Consider the following 23,254-nt stretch of genomic DNA (forward strand, 5'->3'; position numbering starts at 1 on the left):
TCACCTATTCCTTTTCTCCACAGATACTGTCTGGCCAGCTGAGTTACGCCAGCTTTTTGTGTCTATCTTCGGTTTAAACCAGCATCTGCAGCTCCTCCCTGCACAAATATATAAGTATTAACCTGGTCAGTGGATCGAGGAAACTTGTTCGTTATCTTTCCCTCCAAAACAAAGTGGAGCTTGTTACTTTTGACTGGTGGGCAAAAGTGAACGAGTTTCCACGAGTAGCAATATTTTGTGTGATTTAAGTTTAGACAAGCAGTATTTCATTTTTGCACAAAGCAGCACAAAGAATTCCTTCTAAAATTATCACGTATCCCAAGCATTCAAATAATTGTGTCCTTCGGTGAACTCTTCAGCCTTTCAACGATGGGAAAATTGATACCAACAAGCCACAAACAAAGTAAGGGTTATCCAATTTCCTCTTTAATGAAAAGTAAAGTTTCCTTTCTGAGGCAGAATTAATTCTATCCTTCTGGGCTAGTTATTCAATGTCCATGGTGTTACTTAATTATTTACTATTACATTGCACCACTCCTCTTAAGGAAGAGTATATCCTGCCAGTTAACCAACTAATACCATGGTATCTATTTCCCTTTACATTGTACTTTATTCAGCATCACTGTCACAGATGCCACGGTCCATCAATGGGCACTCTTCCTTTTGATGAATGACGCAGCGAGGTCTTCCGGTCGCTTCTCTTCACTTGTACTTGATCGGAGATTACAAAGTCACGTTAAAGGTAGAACCATAGAAAATAGGTGCAGGAGTAAGCCATTCTGCCCTTCGAGCCAGCACCGCCATTCAATATCTGATCAATATCTGATTCAATGATCAAAATGCTGATTATCCAAAATCAGTACCCTGTTCCTGCTTTCTCCCCATATCCCCTGACTCCGTTAGCCCTCAGAGTTAAATCTAACTCTCTCTTGAAAACATCCAGTGAATTGGCCTCCACTGCCTTCTGTGGCAGAACATTCCACAGATTAACAACTCTCAGGGTGAACAAGTTTTTTCCCATCTCAGTGTTAAATGGCCTACCCCTTATTCTTAAACTGGGACCCCTGGTTCTGGACTCCCCCAATATTGGGAAAATTTTCCCTGCATCTAGCCTGTCCAATCCCTTAAGAGTTTTATATGTTTCCATAAGATCCCTTCTCATCCTTCTAAATTCCAGCGAATATAAGCCGAGACGATCCATTCTTTAATATAAGCCTAGTCAATCCATTCATTAATATAAGCCTAGTCAATCCATTCTTTACCGTTTATGTTTATGTTTAGCGAGTTATTGTGTGAATTTTGTGTAAAAGCAGTAAAGATGATGTTGCACAAAAAGTGGCACATTTTTAAGCAGCAGCAGTCCACTCTCTATTACAAGTCGATGTACAGAGCAAAATATCAGACATACTGTTGGGTAGAGCACAGGCATTGGTCAATGGACTGAGTGGAGTCTTAGGATGAATGGGTTGAGAGCATTGAGGATCTCATCTTTAGTTTAGTTTAGTGTAGAGATACAACGGGGAAACAGTACGGGTATGGGGAAAAGGCAGAAGAATGGGGTTAAGTGGGAAAGATAGATCAGCCATGATTAAATGGCGGAGTAGACTTGATGGGCCGAATGGCCTAATTCTGCTCCTATCACTTCTGAACCTATGAGCCACCGAGTCCGCGATGACCAACGATCCCCAGAAACTGGAGCTCCTGTAGTAAATCCTGGCAGGTCACGGGGAGAACATACAAACTCCGTTCAGACAGCACCCATAGTTAGGATCGAACCCGTGTCTCTGCTGCTGTCAGGCACCAACTCTACGCCACCACCGTGCTCCAGAGCTGATGGAGGTCTGAAGTAGCGGTGGCAGAGGGAGGCATTTTCTACATGAACACATTAACCATTCGATCTAGATCTTCCCCAGGTTACAACGAGGTTCTGTCCCTGAGAACTGTTCATAACATTAGCTGGAATTTTGCCACGATGAGGCCAAGTACAGAAACATGGAAGTGCAGATGCTGGTTGACAAAAAAAGACACAAAGTGCTGGAGTAACTCAGCGGGTCAGGCAGCATCCCTGGAGAACATGAACAGGTGGCGTTTCAGATTGGAACTGAAGAAGGGTCCAGACCCAAAATGTCACCTGTCCATGTTCCCCAGAGATGCTGCCTAACCCGCTGAGTTACTCCAGCACTTTGTGTCTTTCCCTCCCCCCCACCCCCCAAAGAAGAACACATTCTAGTTGATAACAGTTTTGCAAATTTCCTATTGTTCTTAGCTTAGAAATATGGCCCGGAAACAGGCGCTTTGGCCCACCGAGTTCGTGCCGACCAACGATCCCCGCACACTAACACTATCCTACATGCACCAGTGATACTTTACAACTTTACCAAGCCAATTAGCCTACAAACCTGTACATCTTTGGAGTGTGGGAGGAAACCGGAGCTCCTGGAAAAAACCCATAGAGGTCACAGGGAGGACGTACAAACTCCGTACAGACAGCACCCGTAGTCAGGAACGAACGAGGGTGTCTGGCACTGTAAGACACTGCGCTGCACCACCGTGCTGCCCCGTTTCCTTGGTTCACGACGTTCACCGCCTTCAGCATATAGTAACACTTGAAAGGATTTTGATTTGTGAAGTGTCTATGGGAACAATATTATATGTTCAGTTGCTAATCCCCTGCACTAATACATTCTTACACTTACTGAGCTGAGACAATTCTCTCCTCCCACCAATCTGTTGCTTATGTGCCCGCTCAACTAACCTTACAAAACTTCGCTGCCTGCAGAGAAAAAAGAGTGGCTCAGTGGCACAGTTGATAGAGCTGCTGCCCCACAGCGTCAGAGACTCAAATTCGATCCTGAACTCGGGTCCTGTCTGTGTGGAGTTTGACAATAGACAATAGGCAATAGGTGCAGGAGTAGGCCATTCGGCCCTTCGAGCCAGCACCACCATTCAATGTGATCATGACTGATCATTCTCAATCAGTACCCCGTTCCTGCCTTCTCCTCATACCCCCTGACTCCACTATCCTTAAGAGCTCTATCTAGCTCTCTCTTGAACGCATTCAGAGAATTGGCCTCCACTGCCTTCTGCGGCAGAGAATTCCACAGATTTACAACTCTCTCTGTGACTGCGTGGGTTTTCTCCGGGTGCTCCGTTTTCTTCCCACATTTCAAAGACGTACGGGTTTTTAGGTTAATTTACCTCCAAAAACTGCCTCTGAGACGTAGGGAGTGGATGCAAAAGTGGGATAACATGGAACTGATGTGATCGGGAGATCGTTGGTCGGTGTGGACTCGGTGGGCACACAAAACTTCTGCAACCACTATCCAATGGTTGCTACCCATGCTTTCCCCCCCAAAAAAACCTCCCAGAAGATAGGGATGAAGGGTGGGTGGGGCAGGAGGATGAGGGGAGATCTTATAGAGGTGTACAAAATCATGAGAGGAACAGTTCGAGTAGACATACAGTGTCTCTTGCCCAGAGTAGGGGAATCAAGAACCGGAGGACATAGGTTTAAGGTGAGGGGGGAAAGATTTAATAGGAACACGAGGGGTAGCTTTTTCACACAAAGAGGGGTGGATGTATGGAACGAGATGGCTGAGGAAGTTATTGAGGCAGGTACGATCGCAACATTTAACAAACATTTAGACAGGTACAGGGATAGGGCAGATTTATAGGGATGTGAGGCTGGTAGGACTCATATAGATGGGACATTTTGGCCGATGTGGGCAAGTTGGGCCGAAGGGCTGGCTTCCATGCTGTATTACTCTAACACCTCAGTATGAACTTTTCTCACTTCTTTTATATCGCTCAGACATAATGTTGGATTGTATAATTCATGTGTTATTCCTTATACAAATATGCTCAGTTTAAAGTGAGGTAATTCTTAAGACCTGCACCCTATTATATCCTTCTTTATTAATGCAGCAAGATTGGCAACTGTGAAGTAATACTCTTTTGGACCAGTCTCCTCTATACCCAGGCTACTTAAGGCAGCGGTAGAGTTGCTACCTTACAGCGTCAGAGACCCAGGTTCGATCCTGACTAGGGGTGCTGTCTGTACGGAGTTTGTACGTTCTCCCCGTGACCCCGCGGGTTTTTTCCAGGTGCTCCGTTTCCTCCCACATTCCAAAGATGTACAGGTTTGTAGGTTAATTGGCTTCGGTAAAATTGTTAAAAAATTGTCCCTAGTGTTGGTGTACAGGGTGATCGCTGGTCCGTGCGGACTCGGTGGGCCGAAAGGCTTGTTTCCATGTTGTATCACTAAACTTAACTTCCATTCCCTGAAAGTCCACTATCATCACTTATATTATTTCATTACCACTGTTTAACTTTATGTTCACTCCTCCCTGACTCTCCCAGCTTCTAGGAGAGTCACCACCATTCCAAGGCTTCAGGGTTTGAGCTCGGTGGGTGATCTCAGCATTGGCAATATTAGCTCTCGATTCTTTGCACGATTACTGGATTTGATTCAAACAAAAACCTATTGTTTGGATAGTGTTGAAAAATACACAGCCATTAATTCAAGTTCAAAAACAAACCGAGGCACTGCTTAAGGCATTAAAAGGCAAATAAATAACCACTTAGTCAACACAATGCAGAGAATTCCACAGATTCACAACTCTCTGACTGAAAAAGCTTTTCATCATCTCAGTTCTAAATGGACTACCCCTTATTCTTAAACTGTGGCCCCTTGTTCTGGACTCCCCCAACTACGGTCTCACTAGGGCCCTGTACAAATGCAGAAGGACCTCTTTGCTCCTATACTCAACTCCTCTTGTTATGAAGGCCAACATTCCATTGGCTTCCTTCACTGCCTGCTGTACATGCATGCTTCCTTTCAGTGACCTGTACCTGCATCCTTCCTTCCTGGCCCTTGCAGTTTACAAGTACGTGCACATACAATGTGCCTTGGTGCTCCACTCATAAGTAACAACACGAACATACAGTAAACAATTAAGAATAAGCATAAAATATTAAAACATTAAGAATACAACACTACGGTTTAAACATGTGAGTGAAATAAACCAGAGCAAAAAGAGGCTACAGACTTTTGGTTATTGAGGAGAGCTACTACTCGTGGAAAAAAGCTGTTTTTATGTCTGGCTGTGGCTGCTTTCACAGTCCGGAGTCTCCTTCCAGAGGGAAGTGCATCAAAGAGTTTGTGGCCAGGGTGAGAGGGGTCAGAGATGATCTTGCCCGCTCGCTTCCTGGCCCTTGCAGTTTACAGTTCACCAATGGGGGGAAGGTTGCAGCCAACAACGATCGAACGATTCGTTGCAGCCTCCGGATGTCGTGCTTGGTGGCTGAGCCAAACCAGACCGTGATGGAGAAGGTGAGGACAGACTCAACGATGGCAGTATAGAATTGGACCATCATTGACTGTGGCAGATTGTGTTTCCTCAGCTGCCGCAGGATGTACATCCTCTATTGGGCCTTTTTGACTAGTAGTAGACTAATAGGAGTAGAATTAGGCCATTTGGCCCATCAAGTCTACTCCGCCATTCAATCATGGCTGATCTATCTCTCCCTCCTAACCCCATTCTCCTACCTTCTCCTCATTGAATGGCGGTGCTGACTCGAAGGGCTGAATGGCCTGCTCCTGCACCTATTGTCTGTTGTCTATTTGGCCAATAAACTTATTAATTCATTATTCATTCATTATTTATTCATTCATTCATTCATTCATTCATTCATTCATTCATTCCTTATGACCTTATGACTTTAGTCAACATTTGCTGATTCCCAGGTGCAGGCCATTCCCCAGTTAGGACAGGATTCCATTCCCGTGAACTGTTCACGACCTCGGCTTTTCGCAAGTGGGGAACGAGGCCGCAAACCAAATTCCCACACGGGAGAAGATGCCGGAAGCAGCACCGCAGCTAGAAAATCCGCCCATCCGCTCCTCTGAACATTCCCACCCGGGGAGGACTTGCGTAGCCTGACACAATAACATGCCCTGATACTGCTGGAAGAGTCACACAAGTTTGGGTGAGGGGGGAAAAATTTAATTGGAACCCGAGGGGTAACTTTTTCACACAATGGGTGACGGGTGTATGGAACACTAGGAGGTAGTCGAGGCAGGTACTATTGCAACGTTTAAGGAACATTTAGACAGGGTACATAGATAGAACAGTTTAGAGGGTTTCCACTCCCTTTTCTCCCCTCTGCCATCGGCCACAAGGTACAGAAGTGTGAAAATGCACACCTCCAGATTCAGAGACAGTTTCTTCCCAGCTGTTATCAGGCAACTGAACCATCCTACCAACTACTAGAGAGTGGGCCTGAGTTACCATCTACCTCGTAGGAAAAATTAGATGCTGATTTAAACTGAAGATAGACATAAAAGCTTTTTAAGGCAGAGATGGATAAATGGATCATAAACTGAACTAAACTAAAAAAGAATACATTAAAAATAATGTCAAGTTTTTTCAGATAGAAGAAATACTCCTGTTTTCAAATGGACTGCAGCAACTTGACATTCCACGTGACAATAAACTAGACTCAAACTCAAGGATATGGGGCAATCGCAGCAGATGGGACAAGTGTAGATGGGACATGTTGGTCGGTATGAGCGTTGGGCCTAAGGGCCTGTTTCCACACAGTATGGCTTTATGAGAGGAATGGGAGAAGGGCAAAAAGGCTCTGCTCTGGAAGGTGAGTTTGACTGGGGGACAGGTAGAGCCAGCTAACAAGATGCAGAATTAGCTTTGCAGTAGGAAACAGGACAGTGGAGGAAGGTTGTTTTTCAGACTGGAGGCCTGTGGCAATGCTGGGCCCATTGCTGTTTGTCATCTACACTACAATTTGAATAAGAAAATATAAGACATGATTAGCAAGTTTGCAAATTACACTAAAATAGGCAGAACCATAGTCAGAGAAGATAGTTATCAAGAATTGCAGCAGGGTCTTGATCAGCTGAGCAAGTGGGCCGAGAAATGGCAAATGAAGTTTAATTCAGATAAGGGCGAGGTGTTATGCTTTGGGAAGGCAAACCAGGGCAGGAGCTTCACAATGAAAGGTAGAGCCCTGAGGAATGTTGCACAGCAAAGAGATTTTACAGTATCCGTACATAGATCCCTGAAAGTGACTAGGACTAGAGGTCATAGCCTCAGAATTAAATTACGTTCTTTTAGGAAGGAGATGAGGAGGAAATTTCTTTAATCAGAAGGTGGTAAATCTGTGGAATTCTTTGCCACAGAAGGCTGTGGAAGCCAAGTCAGTGGATATATTTAAGGCAGATAGATAGATTCTTGATTAGAACGGGTATCAGAGGTCCTGGGGAGAAGGCAGGAGAATTGGGATAAGAGGGAGTGATAGGTCAGCCATGATTGAATGGCAGTACAGACTAAATGGGCCGAATGGCCTAATTCTGCTCCTATCACGTGATCATGAATTTGAATGTGACAGATAAGAATCAATCTCTGTCCCGCCCACTCCCCTGACATCTGTCTGAAGAAGGGTCTCGAGCCGAAACATCTCCAGAGATGCTGCCTGTCCCGCTGAGTTACTTGTTCATTTTGTGTCTACCTTCGATTTAAACCAGCATCTGCAGTTCTTTCCTACACAATCATTTTAACTTCTGTTTTAACTGCTAATTAACAGTTTGACAGCCATCATGTGAAAATAAGAAATCAGCGACGTTTAAACTACAGAAGAAGGCGGGTGTTATTACTTCTAGGTCAATGAATATTGAAGTAATGCAACCTGCATACATTCTGTACCCTGGCTAACCCAGGCACTTCTCATGGAACAGCAGCTGCTCTTTAAAAGTACATCACTGCTTTTAATAAACACTTTAGGGCACTTTCATACTGATACAAGTTGCTACATGGATTTACAATTCTTGTTTATAAACAGTGGGAGTGTTTCCTTAGAAGGCTTAGGAAGTTCGGCTTGTCCCCTACACCTCACACCAACTTCTACAGATGCACTATAGAAAGTATTTTATCAGGATGCATCGCACCTTGGTTTGGGAACTGCTCCACCCAAAACCGCAAGAAATTGCAGCGAATTGTGGATGCAGCCCAGACCATCACACAAACCAACCTCCCTTCCGTTGTCTCCATTTATACCACACCGCCCCAGCAAGGCCAGCAACATAATAGACAATAGGTGCAGGAGTAGGCCATTCGGCCTTTCGAGCCAGCACCACCATTCAATGTGATCATGGCTGATCATTCTCAATCAGTACCCCGTTCCTGCCTTCTCCCCATACCCCCTGACTCCGCTATCCTTAAGAGCTCTATCTGGCTCTCTCTTGAATGCATTCAGACTTGGCCTCCACTGCCTTCTGAGGCAGAGAATTCCACAGATTCACAACTCTGACTGAAAAAGTTTTTCCTCATCTCCATTCTAAATCAAGGGCGAGTCGCACCCTGGCCACCCCCTCTTCTCCCCTCTCCCATCAGGCAAAAGGTGATAACACACACCTCCAGACTCAGGGACAGTTTCTTCCCAGCTGTTATCAGGCAACTGAATCATCCAACCACAACCAGAGAGTATTGCTGAACTATTATCTACCTCATTGGTGACCCTAGGACCATCCTTGATCGGACTTTGTTGGCTTGACTTTGCACTAAACGTTATTCTCTTATCATGTATCTGTGCACTGTAAATGGCTCGATTGCAATCATGTGTTGCCTTTCTGCTGTCTGGTTAGCACGCAACGAAAGCTTTTCACTGTACCTCGGTATATGTGACAATAAACGAAACTAAATGACACTCAGAAAAGTAGACACGATTTTCTTCAAATCCTTTCCCTATGTGCTGCTTTCTCGGAGAAACACCAACTCATAAGTGACATTTATAAACAGGGGCGCGTGAATTCAAATCATCAATTTATTAAAATACTTATTTTACTAAAAATCTCCTTGGAAAAGAGACAGGTAAATAGTTTAGGGATAAAATCTGTTTAACTCTTGTCAAACACTAGAACAACTACAAGAGACTTGACAAAGACATTCAGGCCTTCCATCACAGTGAGGAGGGACTGGAGCAGACTCACTGTGATGGATGTTTCTTTTGTTTGGTTGGTTTATGATTGTGTGTGTTATTGCATTTTTATTGATTATTCTTATTGGTCTTATTGTTGAACTGCGGGCGGATAATTTTTCATTTCACTGCACATTTATGTGTATGTGACAAATAAATTGACTATTGACTATTGACCATACCTGCAGAAGGAATTTCTCGGAGGCAGCGCTGTGCCTTGCCAGCACGTTGGGCAGGGCTGGATTAGTGTATTCAAACTGCGGGTTGTAGGTGAACTCAGACTTGAAGAACTTGACCTTCTCCCTCTCCACATTCAACGGCTTAACGGCGGTCAGGATGCAGAGTCTACGAGTGGTAACTTCACCGTCTTTCCCGGTTCCGATCGGCAAACGCGACCTCTGCAGGCTGGAGAAGTAAAGCCTTTTTACCTTCCCTTTCGGCCTTTGCGACAGGCCAATGCCACTTCCCACCACCGATATGCCGAGGGGGAATTTAGAACTGCTGGCGACCAGGTTGCCCACTAGCAGTTGCGTGTGCCTGTTTCCCAGGCACCACGCCTCGTCGACCAGCGGGAGCGAGGCACTGGGGTTCCGGCGGTCCTTGTACCGCAACACCGCCGACGGCTTGGCCGACTTCCGGTGCTTCTTGTGGTGGCTGGAGGACGTGCGCTTCTTCTCCCCCTTCGATGGCAGTAGGACGTTGTAGCCATTGCTTCCCGTGAATATTTCCTTCAGGATGCTGGTGGACACTTCCTGGAAGCTGGCTTGGCTGGCGCCATTTTTCTCGGTGGGATTCAACAGCACTGATTTTTTGGTCAACTCCAACTCTGGCCACCGGAGCTTTTCTGCAGGGGTGGACCACAGGAAGTTTAGTTTAGTTCAGTTTAGTTTAGAGATACAGCATGGAAACAGGCCCTTCAGCCCATCATGTCCCCCGCCGTCCAGCGATCCCCGCACACTAAACACTATCCTGCGCACTAGGGACTATTTTTTTTAAACAGTTTTACCAAGCCAATTATCCTACAAACCCATAGGTCTTTGAAATGTGGAAGGAGATCGGAACTACCGGAGAAAACCCACGCAGGTCACAGGGAGAACGTACAAACTCCGTACAGACAAGCACCTGTAGTTAGGATCGAACCCGGATCTCTGGCGCTGTAAAGCAGCAACTCTACCGCTGCGCCATCGTGCCGGAAGGTTCTGAGTTAACTTTAGATCGCGTCCTACTGTATAAGATCCTTCAAATTAGCAAAGTTCAAATGGCAAGAACGTCGCGAGAGAAAGGTCAAGTTCTACCCCCATCACTCACCTCCAACTACATTGGCGGAAACAAAAATAATCATTTCTAAAAACAAGTTAAGGTCTAGAATTGCTCCTGCTTTCTCAAGAAAGATTGTGAACATTTTTCCGGAAGTAAAAGACCAGTAGAACAAATTGTTGCACTTAATTTACCTATATTTACATATAATTTACCTATATTACATATCCCCACCACTAGGGTGGCACAGTGACACAATGCTAGTGTTGCTGCCTCACAGCGCCTGAAACCCAGGCTCGATCCTGACCTCTGGTGCTGTTGGTGTGAAGTTTATACGTTCTCCCTGTGACCGCATTGGTTTCCTCCGGGTGCTCCGGTTTCCCCCCACATCTCAAAGAGGTAGGGGTTTGCAGGTCAATTGGCCCTCTGTAATTTGCTCCTAGTGTGCAGTGAGTGGATGAGAAAGTGGGACAACATAGACCTCATGTGAACAGGCAAACAATGGTCTGTGTGGACTCGGCGGGCCAAAGGGCCTGCTGCCATGCTGTATTAGTAAAACAAAACTAAACTCCCATTAACCAAAGCACCAAATGAGCTAACATGGTCAAAATGAAGTAGAGACCTTCGCCCATTCTCTTTCTCTTCTAAATCTGACCTCTGGTTTCCTGATGCCTCCATTTTAAAATCCTTGTATCATTCAGCATGTTGGGCATCATTTGGCATGGAGCATCTATCAGAAGTTATGTGGTGGGGATAGCCAGTTATAGAGTCATGCAGCATGGAAACAGGTCCTTTGGGTCAACTTGCTGACCGAGATGCCCCATCCACACTGGTCCCACCTGCCCGCCTTTAGCCCATTCCCTCTACATTTCCTATCCATGTACCTGACCAAATGTCTTCTAAATGTTGCTATAGAACCTGCCTCAACTACCTCCTTTATCAACGTGTTTCATATACCCACGACCCTTTGTGTGAAAAAGGTGCCTCTCAGGATCCTATTCATTTTTTTCACCTCTCACCTTAAACCTACGACCTCCTTTTCTTGATTCCCCTACCCGCCCGCCAACATGTCCCAGCTACACTAGTCCCACCTGCCTGCGTTTTGTCCATATCCCTCCAAACTTGTCCTATCCATGTACCTGTCCAAATGTTTCTTAAACGTTGCAATAGTACCCGGCCTCAACTACCTCCCCTGGCAGCTTGTTCCATACACCCACCACCCTTTGTGTGAAAAAGGTTACCCCTCAGATTCCTATTAAATCGTTTCCTCTTCACCTTAAACCTATATCCTCTGGTCCTCGATTCTCCCACACTGGGCAAGAGACTCTGTGCATCTACCCGATCTATTCCTCTTATGATTTTATATACCTCTAGTAAGATCACCCCTTATCCTCCAGCGCTGCATGGAATAGAGACCCAGCCAACTCAACCTCTTCCTATAGTTCAGACCCTCTCATCCTGGTAACATCCTTGTAAATCTTCTCTGAACCCTTTCAAACTTGAAAGATGGTCTTGTCAAATGAGATGTGTTCCCATTGTAAATACAGAATTCTATAGGAATCATATGGCTCCATCGTGTGTAGAATGTTGAAATTAAACCTAATTGTTACTATTGAAACTGTATTTAATTATCCTCTCTTATCTTCAGGCTAAAAAACTATAAAATCCCCATGTATATTTGAGTTTGAAGAGTTGCACCGGGACTGCTGCTTGGTGTGCTGAATAAAGACCTTTTCCACCTATAACTCCAGTCTTCATGTTGCTCCTTCGCAGCACAACAGAGCACACAGTCCTATCTGTACAACCATCCCCCGAGACCTGCAATGCAATACTCCAAGATCCCCACACCTCTTTAAATCTACTTCTCATGCATTCCCACTATGACAATCCTTCAGTCTCCAGGTCCCGAGTTCAAGAAATAAAACTCAGTCTTTGATCAAGCTTCGGTAGTAAGGAAGGCAAACGCAACGCTGCCATTTATTTCAAGAGGACTAGAATACAAAAACAGGGATGTAATGCTGAGGCTCCCTAAGATTGTGTACAGTTTTGGTCTCCTAATCTGAGGAAAGACATTCTTGCCATAGTGGGAGTACAGAGAAGGTTCACCAGATTGATTCCTGGGATGGCAGGACTTTCATATGAAGAAAGACTGGATAGACTCGGCTTGTACTCGCTGGAATTTAGAAGATTGAGGGGGGATCTTATAGAAACTTACAAAATTCTTAAGGGGTTGGACTGGCTAGATGCAGGAAGATTGTTCCCGATGTTGACAAGGGGTCACAGTTTAAGGATAAGGGGGAAGTCTTTTAGGACCGAGATGAGAATGTTTTTTTTCACACAGAGAGTGGTGAATCTGTGGAATTCTCTGCCACAGAAGGTAGTTGAGGCCAGTTCATTGGCTATATTTAAGAGGGAGTTAGATGTGGCCCTTGTGGCTAAAGGGATCAGGGGGTATGGAGAGAAGGCAGGTACAGGATACTGAGTTGGATGATCAGCCATGATCATATTGAATGGCGGTGCAGGCTCGAAGGGCCGAATGGCCTACTCCTGCACCTACTTTCTATGTTTCTATGCTGTTCAGGCCGCATTTGGAGTATTGTGAGCAATTATGGGCCCCACATCTGAGCAGGGATGTGCTGGCTCTGGAGAGGGTCCCCAGAGTAGGTTTACGAGAATGATCCCAGGAATGCATGGGTTAACCTTTGATGAGCGTTTGACAGCACTGGGCCCCTTCTCACTGGAGTTAAGAAGCATGAGGGGGTGACCTCATTGAAACTTCCGAACAGTGAAAGGCCCGAATAGAGCGGATGTGGAGGGAATATTTCCACTAGTGGGAGAGTCTAGGTACCAGAGGTCATGGCCTCAAAATTAAAGGATGTTCCTTTAGGAAGGATAAGGAGGAATCCCTTTAGTCAGAGGATGGTGAATCTGTGGAATTCTTTGCCTCAGAAGGATGTGGAGGCAGTCAATGGATATTTTTAAGGCAGAGATCAATAGATTCTTGATTAGTACGGGAGTTAGGGGTTATGGGGAGAAGACAGAAGATTGGGGTTAGGAGGGAGAGATAGATCAGCCATGATTGAATGGCGGAGTAGACTTAATGGGCCGAATGGCTATTTCTGCTCCTATCAATTATTTAAAGGCTGGTCATGTGCTTGGTACTTGAAGTGTCTTGAGGTGTGCTTTCTTGATAGATTAATGTTTCTTAATTTTTCCATGAATCCATGCTCTTTTTGAAGATTTTCTTTTACAGTTCAGTTGGAATCAAAGTAACATTACTTTGGCCCTTTGCTATGATTGCAGGAGGGAGAGATAGATCAGCCATGATTGAATGCAGAGTAGACTTAATGTGCCAAATTGGCTTATTCTGCTCCTATCACTTATGAACTTATGAAGCTTCCAGTCCCGTGCATACATGCTCCTTTCTACATAGCTTCATGGCACATTGTCTGATAATGTTCTACTGAATCTCCTTGCATCTTTAAAATTGTATTCAACATGCTCTCTTCTTACAAATTGTTTTAAAACCGTCTTTTGTCGGGCATTCCTAAACATTGTTTGATACTAGAGGGGACATTATCAGGGATAATTGAGTCAATGAGGCAATATTGCATTTGATCATATCAATATCTGGAGACAGTGCAATATCTGGAGACAGTCGCAGTTCGTCCTATCACAGCAACAACAAAAAATAATCATAGACAACTCATTGGTACAAATTTGCATACAAAATTATTTTAAAGTGTCTATATATTGTCATCAGCTATTCTCAAAATAACAAAGTAAACGTATAAATACACAGAGTTCTGTGCATTTATGGTGGTGGATCTAAATTTCCCTCTTAACCCCATTCTCCTGCCGTCTCCCCATAACCCCTGACACAGCGGACCAAAGGGCCTGCTGTATCTCTAAAACTAAACTAAACTCCCATTAATGAATGAATGAATGAATGAATGAATGAATGAATGAATGAAAGAATGAATGAAAAAAAGAATGAAAGAATGAATGAAGACCCAGCACGGGGGGACCAGCACCTAGGAGGGGGGAAGAACAAAGTAGGACCTAGTGCGAGATATTTTGTAACTTTGTTCACGCCCTTTACATGGCGACTCTTTGCAATTCCATTATTTAATAAGTTGGCAGTGCCACTCACACTGTCTGTGGTATGAGTGATTCCTCGGATAACTAAGATTGCCACTGCCTCAGATAATCTAAGTATTTTAAAAGTTCTGTATACCTGAAAATACTTTCACAATTCCTGCTATACCAGGCATGACTCTCTAATTAATTTGTACTCCTCCAGCTTTGATGTTTCTATTCCATTACTCTCGAAACCATGGACAGCAGGTTCAAGAATAGGTTCTTCCCAACCACCATTAGGTTCTTGAACACTACACAACACTAACCTCAACTTAGAGATACAGCGAGGAAACAGGCCCTTTCAGCCCACCGGGTCCGCGCCGACCAGCGATCCCTGCACATTAACACTATCCTACACCCACTAGGGACAATTTTTGCATTTACCAAGCCAATTAACCTACAAACCTGTACGTCTTTGGAGTGTGGGAGGAAACCGAAGATCTTGGAGAAAACCCACACAGGTCACCAGGAGAACGTACAAACTCCGTACAGACAGCACCCGTGGTCGGGATCGAACCCAGGTCTCCGGCGCTGCATTCGCTGTAAGGCAGCAACTCTACCGCTGACTGTCTATCCTATCTGTGCCTCTCATACTAAAGGAAAATAGAAAACTTATTTTCCAGCATAATTCCAAGTGTATGGCTATATATGGCTCTCCAAGTGTATGGCTATATATAGCTTTCCAAGTGTATGGCTATACATGGCTATCCAAGTGTATGGCTATACATGGCGATTCAAGTGTATGGCTATACATGGCGATCCAAGTGTATTGCTATACATGGCTTTCCAAGTGTATGGCAATACATGGCTCTCCAAGTGTTGCTTGCTCAACCTCAGGACACCTCTTCCAATTCAAGTAAAATTCCCTAATAATTGTGAAGATGACTTTGGGTGTATTGGCTGTCTTTTCCAGATCCAGTATCAATGTTGATTCTGCACTGTCCATCCAATTTTACTCTTGTAATGCTTTTATGCAGTGATTTGATACAATTGAGTCAAGTCAAGTGGCTTGCTGGTTAATTTATGAACTGCAGTGTTTACATCTGGATTCACTAACTAGATTGGCTAGGTAAGGAGAACAAATGTTCTTTATGGGAATGAAATGCATAATTTAAAGTGGCATGGTGGCGCAGCGGTAGAGTTGCTGCCTTACAGAGAATGCAGTGCCGGAGACTCAGGTTCGATCCTGACTACGGGCGCCGTCTGTACGGAGTTTGTACGTTCTCCCCGTGACCTGCGTGGGTTTTCTCCGAGATCTTCGGTTTCCTCCCACACTCAGAGACGTGCAGGTTTGTAGGTTAATTGGCTTGTTAAATGTAATAATTGTCCCTAGTGGGTGTGGGATAGTGTTAATATGCGGGGATCACTGGTCGGCGCAGACCCGGTGGGCCGAAGGCCCTGTTTCCGCGCTGTATCTCTAAACTAAACTAAACAAAAATATCTGAAAGATTAGGCAATGCCACAACAAAGAAATAGATATTTGGCCCATCAAGTCAATGCAACTTGAGCTACCTAGTCTAATCCTACTTCTGCTGCTCCCTCAGAAGCCTTTAAAAAAAAATTGACCCTTTTTCAAACAAAAATCCAAATGTATTCATTATCCTAAAATATAAGCCTCACTTCAAAAACCTTGTCAGTTTAAATGGCAAAACATTAACCTTTTTTTATTGTTGTTATTCCCTATCATCAACCCAAAATCTCAACTCTATTTCACTTTCCACAGATACTGCTTGATCAGCCGAGTATTACCAGCATTTTCTGTTTTATTTCGGATGGCCAGAATAAAGAGTATTTTGCTTTTGTGTGCCATCTGTATTATGTTGGAAACTCCTTAATTTTGAACAATGAATCCCAATGAAAGGACGTATAGACCATTTAATATATCCTTTACTCATAAGCCAAATGTCCTACAGGGGTATTTCAGGAATTGTTCCAGTTTATCTTCTCTGAGTTGCTTTCGATGCATTTACACGATTTCTCAAATAAGGATCGGTGCTGGGGCACATGGACAAAAATGTAGGTGGTATGTTTAGCAAATTTATGGACAGCACAAAAATTGGGTGGAATTGCAGACAGCTAGAAAGGTTGTTAAGGATACAGATATAGGATATAGATTAGTTGGAATTTTGATAGTGAAATGGCCCATGGAGTCGATTGGGACAAGTGTAACGTGTTGCACTTTGGGAAGTCAAATGCAAGGGGATGTATACAGTTAATGATATGACCCTTAACAGAGAGATAGACACAAAATGCTGGAGTAACTACAGCATCTCTGGATAGAAGGAATGGGTGACGTTTCGGGGCGAGACCCTTCTTAACAGCATTGATGTACAGAGGGATCTTGGGGTGTAAGTCCATAATTCCCTGAAAGTGGCAACACGAGTAACTAGAACGGTAAATAATAGGAATGGTATGCTTGCCTTCATTGGCCAGGGCATTGAGTTTCAGAGTCAGGAAGTCATATTGAACCGTTGTAAAAATTTTATAAGGCTGCATGCATTTTGTATATTGTGCGCAGTCCTCTTCGTCCCATTACGAGAAGCTATTAGCTATAAGGAGAAGTTGGATAAACTTGGATCGTTTCCTTTGGAGCATAGAAACATAGAAACATAGAAAATAGGTGCAGGAGTAGGCCATTCGGCCCTTCGAGCCTGCACCGCCATTCAATATGATCATGGCTGATCATCCAGCTCAGTAGCCTGTACCTGCCTTCTCTCCATACCCCCTGATCCCTTTAGCAAAAAGGGCCACATCTAACTCCCTCTTAAATATAGCCAATGAACTGGCCTCAACTACCTTCTGTGGCAGAGAATTCCACAGACTCACCACTCTCTGTGTGAAGAAATGTTTTCTCATCTCGGTCCTAAAAGACTTCCCCCTTATCCTTAAGCTGTGACCCCTGGTTCTGGACTCCCCCAACATCGGGAACAATCTTCCCGCATCTAGCCTCTCCAACCCCTTAAGAATTTTATATGTTTCTATAAGATCCCCCCTCAGTCTTCTAAATTCCAGCGAGTACAAACCCAGTCCATCCAGTCTTTCCTCATATGCAAGTCCCGCCATCCCAGGGATTAATCTGGTGAACCTTCTCTGTACTCCCTCTAAGGCAAGAACGTCTTTCCTCAGGTTAGGAGACCAAAACTGCACACTATACTCCAGGTGCGGTCTCACCAAGGCCCTGTACAACTGCAGCAGAACCTCCCTGCTCCTAAACTCAAACCCTCTTGCTATGAATGCCAACATACCATTCGCTTTCTTCACTGCCTGCTGCACCTGCATGCTTGCTTTCAATGACTGGTGCACCATGACACCCAGGCATAGAAGGCTGAGGCGGCAACCTGATAGAAGAATATTAAATTATCAGTCATAGATAGGGTAGACATTCCAGAAACATTTTTTCAAAGGTGGAAATAGCAAATACTGAAGAACATAGGTCTTAGGCGAGAGGGGGAAAGTTGAAGGAGATTTATGAGGCAAGTTGATTTTCAATATACAGACAGTGATAGATGCCTGGTGGAAGCAAATATGATAGCAACATTGAGGAAGCTTTTAGATAGATACATGAATAAGCAGGGAGGAGAGGAAAAGACCTTGGCAGATGTGGTTGGTTTAAATTTGTATCATGTTCAATGTAGACACCATGGGCCGGACCTGTTCCTGCACTGTCTTACTCAGTACACGTGACAATAATAAACTAAACTATATATTATGAATATGTCAGTTATATTTTTTCCATAAAATTTTGCAATCTAATCCAATATTATACAAATTATCTGATAAATTTGCACAGAAAGAATGGTGAGATGGGTAAATCTTTCTTGCTATTGGAAGTGGAATTCATTGCCAGACGGCTGTCATCAGGTCATCAGTGATAGGAGCAGAATTAGGCCATTTGGCCCATCAAGTCTACTTCGCCATTCAATCGTGGCTGATCTATCTCTCCTTCCTAACCGCACTCTCCAGCCTTCTCCCCATAACCCCTGACACCCGTACTAATCAAGAATCTATCTATGCGTAGGAAAGAACTGCAGATGCTGGTTTAAATCGAAAGTGGACACAAAATGCTGGAGTAACTCAGCGGGACAGACAGTATCTCTGGAGAGAAGGAATGGGAATCTATCTCTGCCTAGAAAATATCCATTGACTTGGCCTCCACAGCCTTTTGTGGCAAAGAATTCCACAGATTCTCTGACTAAAGAAATTCCTCCTCATCTCCTTCCTAAAGGAACGTCTTTTAATTCTGAGACTATGACCTCTAGTCCTGGACTCTCCCACCGACGGCAGTGGAGGCCAAGTCAATGGATAGGTTATTGATAGATTATTGATTACTACGGTGTCTTGGGCTATGGGAAGAAAGCAGAAAAATGAGGTTGAGAAGGAAAGACAGATCAAACCACGATCGAATGGCGTAGTAGACTTGATGGGTCTAATTCTGCTCCGATAACTTACGAACTCTTGCTTTCCTTTCAAAAGCAAACCTAATGCCTATCGTAATATATGAAAACAATAGACGGGTGCACGGTACAGATGAGGAGCAGAGTAAATGATGCAAACGAACGAAAGATATCTGCCAAGTCCTTTAAAATTCACCATGTTTACCAGTGAACCACGATATTACGTGACTCACACTCTAACTGACCATTGCGGGTAAATCTGTACTGCACTGTAACTGGCAGCGATCTCGCAGCGGAAAGCGTCTGAAGGCGTTACATACGCACAATGTTTTAAACACAGATGACCGAAACCGTGAGGCTGATGGCAAAACGCAATGTCTGAGAAAGGCTTTTGAAAAGTCAATCGGTTATATATATACATATTTTTTAAACCCTTCTAAAATGGAATGGGTGAAATCAATGGTAAAATGGATCAATGGTTGATCCATCACAACACTTATAACTACAGTGCTATTGCAGGATCCCTCCTTCTTTACATTTTCCAAATCAGCGAAAGATCTGACAGCCGAGCAAGATAGACCCCTCTCTCAAGATTGTCACCTCGGCATTTAGCAGCCTCGGCTTCCCCGAATGCAGGAAGTGACACGTACCGGTTACTCGGATTGATTCCAGCATGCCTGGCGACCTCCTGTGTGTGACTGGCAAGAAGGATTCGAGCAGCAGACAGCAGACCGTTCGGAGTTATTTGCTTCCGCACTGGCAGAGAAAGAAGATACATTAAAGGGAAATGTCAACAGTGCACACACACAGACACTGTTAGAAAAAAAGGATCAACAGAGTCCCCGACTGGGTCAACTGCGGTGAAATAATGTAATTTGCAAGCATATCTCCCGGCGGCTGGAGTTTGAGGTACCTGGGTGGTCTACAGCCTGTGGTCCTTATCTCTGCAGGATTGCCGCAGTTTCCAGCTGCCCCATAACGCGCGCCCCCGACTCCCCCCCGCCTGTCATTCTCACGTTCCTCTCGCCACTGTCCCGCCGCCGTTCCCTCGGCAACCTCATTGTGCCGTCACAAACCCACCCTCTGTGACGCCGCGGACGTGAACGCGCCCGGCGTGTTTCTCTTTGAAACACCCATTCCAGCACACGTTGCGAAAACATGTGTGTTGAACGAGGAGATTGTGCCTCGCTCCCCAGATTAGGACGGCCCATGTGTGGGGAGAAGGCAAATAACTCCGAACAGTCTGGTCTGGTCTGCTGCTATTGAGGGAGTGCAGTGTAGGTTTAATAGGTTAATTCCCAGAATGGCGGGACTGTCGTATGTTGAAAGACTGGAGCGACTAGGCTTGTATACACTGGAATTTAGAAGGATGAGAGGAGATCTTATCGAAACGTATAAGATTCCTTCTCTCCCGAGATGCTGCCTGACCTGCTGAGTTACTCCAGCATTTTGTGAATAAATACCTTCGATTTGTGCCAGCATCTGCAGTTATCTTCTTATAAGATTATTAAAGGGTTGGACAGTTAGAGGCAGGAAACATGTTCCCAATGTTGGGGGAGTCCAGAACAAGGGGCCAAAGTTTAAGAATAAGGGGTAGGCCATTTAGAACTGAGATGAGGAGAAAAAAATTCAGTCAGAGAGTTGTGAATCTGTGGAATTCTCTGCCTCAGAAGGCAGTGGAGGCCAATTCTCTGAATGCATTCAAGAGAGAGCTAGATAGAGCTCTTAAGGATAGCGGAGTCAGGGGGTTATTGGGAGAAGGCAGGAACGGGGTACTGATTGAGAATGATCAGCCATGATCACATTGAATGGCCGAATGGCTTCCTCCTGCACCTATTGTCTATTGTCTATAGAACGGGGTTCGGGGGGAGAGATAGATCTAGACTGGCTTGGAGGGATATGCACCAAATGCTGACAGGTGGGACTCTTATAGCTGGGACATGTTGTTGGCCGGTTGTGGGCCAAAGGGCCCGTTTCTACACCGTATCAATCTATGATTCTATCAGCCATGATTGAATGGCGGAGTAGACTTGCGGGCCGAATGGTCTAATTCTGCTCCTAGCACTTATGACCTTATGAGCCTTGGAGGCAATTCAGTCATTGAGTCTTACAGTGTTGAGTGATTGCAGGATGTGCTTTCCGCAGGATACATTGCAGTGACTTGTCAAGGGTTCTTCAACAGCATCCTCCAATAGGATACAAAGTGCTGGAGTAACACAGCAAGTCAGGCAGCATCTCTGGAGATCATGGGTAGGTGATGTTTCAGATTGAGATCCTTCTTCCTTGTGTCCACATAATCTTACTGCGTGGAAGCAAGCTCTTCTGCCCAACTTTCCCACACTGGCCATCATGTCCCATGTATACTGGTCCCACCTGCCTGCATTTGGCCCATATCCTTCTAAATCTGTCCTATCCATGTACCTGTCTAAATGTTTCTTAAACATTGCAATAGTACCTGCCTCAACTACCTCCTCCAGCGGCTCATTTTATACATTTAAAACCCTTTACTCAGAGGAATAACCATATAGACACTGTAAATCTAGACATTTTAGTAGAATAAAGATCATTGCGATAGGTGAGGTTTAGTTTAGTTTATGGTCATGTGTACCGAGGTACAGTGAAAAGCTTTTGTTTCATGCTAACCAGTCAGCGGAAAGACAATACATGATTACAATCGAAGCATTCACAGTGCACAGATACATGATAAAGGGAATAACGTGAATAACGTTTAGTGCAAGATAAATCCAGTAAAGTCCGATCAAAGATAGTCTAAGGGTCTCCAATGAGGTAGATGGTAGCTCAGGACTGCTCTCAAGTTGTGGTAGGATGGTCCAGTTGTCTGATAACAGCTGGTTGAGACCCTTCTTCAGACTGATTATAGGGGGTAGAAGCTGGAAAAGGGGAAAGGCAGGACAAAGTGTGGCAGGTAACATAGGCATAGGTCAACATAGGCTAAAGGATTTTGATAGGCAAATAGATGGAATAGAGGCCACAGGTAAGAACAATATGTGTGAGACAAGTTTGAGGAATTACAGATTGTGAAACTAGATGGAGGAAAGTAGCAGAAAGGGAGGGGGAAGGAGGAGAGTGGTGTTGGGTTTTGGAAGGGAGAAATAGGTGGCAGGCCAGGTGGGGCATAGGGAAGGGAAGAATGAGGGGTGAGGTGGAAAATGGGGTTATGGTGGGTTAGTTAAAATTACAGAATTCAATGTTCATAACCATGGGTTGTAAGCTACCCAAGTGGAATTTGAGGTGCTGTTCCTCCAGTTGCGTGTGGCCTCACTCTGGCAATGAAAGAGGCCCAGTACAGACAGGTCAATGTGGGAATGTGAAGGGGAGTTAAAATGGTTAGCAACTGGGAGGTCCAGTAGGCCTTGGTGGACTGAGCGCAAGTGTTCAGCAAAATGGTTGACAAGCCTACACTTGGTCTAGTGATGTACAGGAGGCCACATCAGGAATACCGAATGCAGTAGATGAGGTTAGAGTGAATCTCTGTCTCTCCTGGATGGACTGCTGAGATCCTTGAATGGAGGCGATGGAGGAAGTATAGGGTCAGATGTTACATTTCCTGTGGTTGCAGGGGGAAAGTAACTGAGGAAAGGGTGGTTTGGGTGGGAAGGGATGAGTGAACTAAGGAGGGGAAAATAAGGATTGATTTCAAATGTATATTATCACCTCAGTTTTGTAGTTAACCATTTAAACCGCTTAAACTTGATTCTCAGTGAGATTCCTTTGATGATTGCACTTGAGAAGTGTCGGTGAAACTGAGAGCAAAATAGTTAAAAAATATGAAGCTGTATTTATTTTCATGCACATTGTCTGTCCTGGGTGCAGGTGGGTAGCAGGAGAACCGGAGGTGGGGGGAGTTGATCGATGCATGAAAGAGATTAGATTACAGGGAAAATAAATAGGAGAATAGGCTGATGGAAAATACTCTAAGATACAACACAGACTCAATGGGTCAAATAGTGTCCTTCTATATTGTCTGAAAATATGACCAAAAAAATGGAAAAGTTGAGTAATATCAAAAGAGTGAACAGATACGCCCACATTCTGCAGTTAAAACCCAAGGATGAATATTTAAATGAACTGGTTTAAGGGTTATAAAATAGAAAAAAATAGAATTATACTTCAAAGTTTAAGCTTCTGCATTGAACACATTGTACAGTTATGCCTCTGGGATTATCAACACTGTGAATACTGTTTGATCTGGGGTTTCTTTTTGGTAAGTACTTGTGTGATTGAAGCTAAGATGTGATGCAAAGAGTGGGCCTTTGATGTGGGCTCTAATTAAATGTATTCATCTGTGGTTAACGGGGATTGGTGGAGAAACTTGAAAAGGATGAAATAGAAAAACATATTGACATCTGGAATATAACAACAAAGAACTGAATCACCGAATGCGAACAGGCTACAAAGAGCAACTATAACAGAAGGAGGAAAATTATGAAATGAAAGCCCATTTTTAAATA

At 44.4% G+C, this 23,254-nt stretch overlaps 1 protein-coding gene across 4 annotated transcripts in view; it reads right to left on the reverse strand.

Annotated features, from left to right (window-relative positions):
* Positions 1 to 19,829, reverse strand: part of matcap2 (microtubule associated tyrosine carboxypeptidase 2) — a 53,874-nt gene extending 34,045 nt beyond the window's left edge. For 2 of the 4 annotated variants that reach the window (XM_078414987.1, XM_078414997.1), the window contains exons 1-4: positions 19,696 to 19,829; positions 19,433 to 19,538; positions 17,634 to 17,726; positions 9,174 to 9,835 (exon numbers count right to left, since the gene is read on the reverse strand). In XM_078414987.1, coding sequence (XP_078271113.1) covers positions 9,174 to 9,835; positions 17,634 to 17,726; positions 19,433 to 19,457 — 780 coding nt within the window. In that variant the 5' untranslated portion in view covers positions 19,458 to 19,538; positions 19,696 to 19,829. The remainder of the gene's footprint in view (positions 1 to 9,173; positions 9,836 to 17,633; positions 17,727 to 19,432; positions 19,539 to 19,695) is intronic. The other 2 variants (XM_078415008.1, XM_078415016.1) reach the window with 1 other exon arrangement.
* Positions 19,830 to 23,254: the final 3,425 nt, after the last annotated feature.

The sequence above is a fragment of the Rhinoraja longicauda genome, chromosome 2, assembly GCF_053455715.1.
Source record: "Rhinoraja longicauda isolate Sanriku21f chromosome 2, sRhiLon1.1, whole genome shotgun sequence".
NCBI classification, from domain to species: Eukaryota; Metazoa; Chordata; class Chondrichthyes; order Rajiformes; family Arhynchobatidae; genus Rhinoraja; species Rhinoraja longicauda.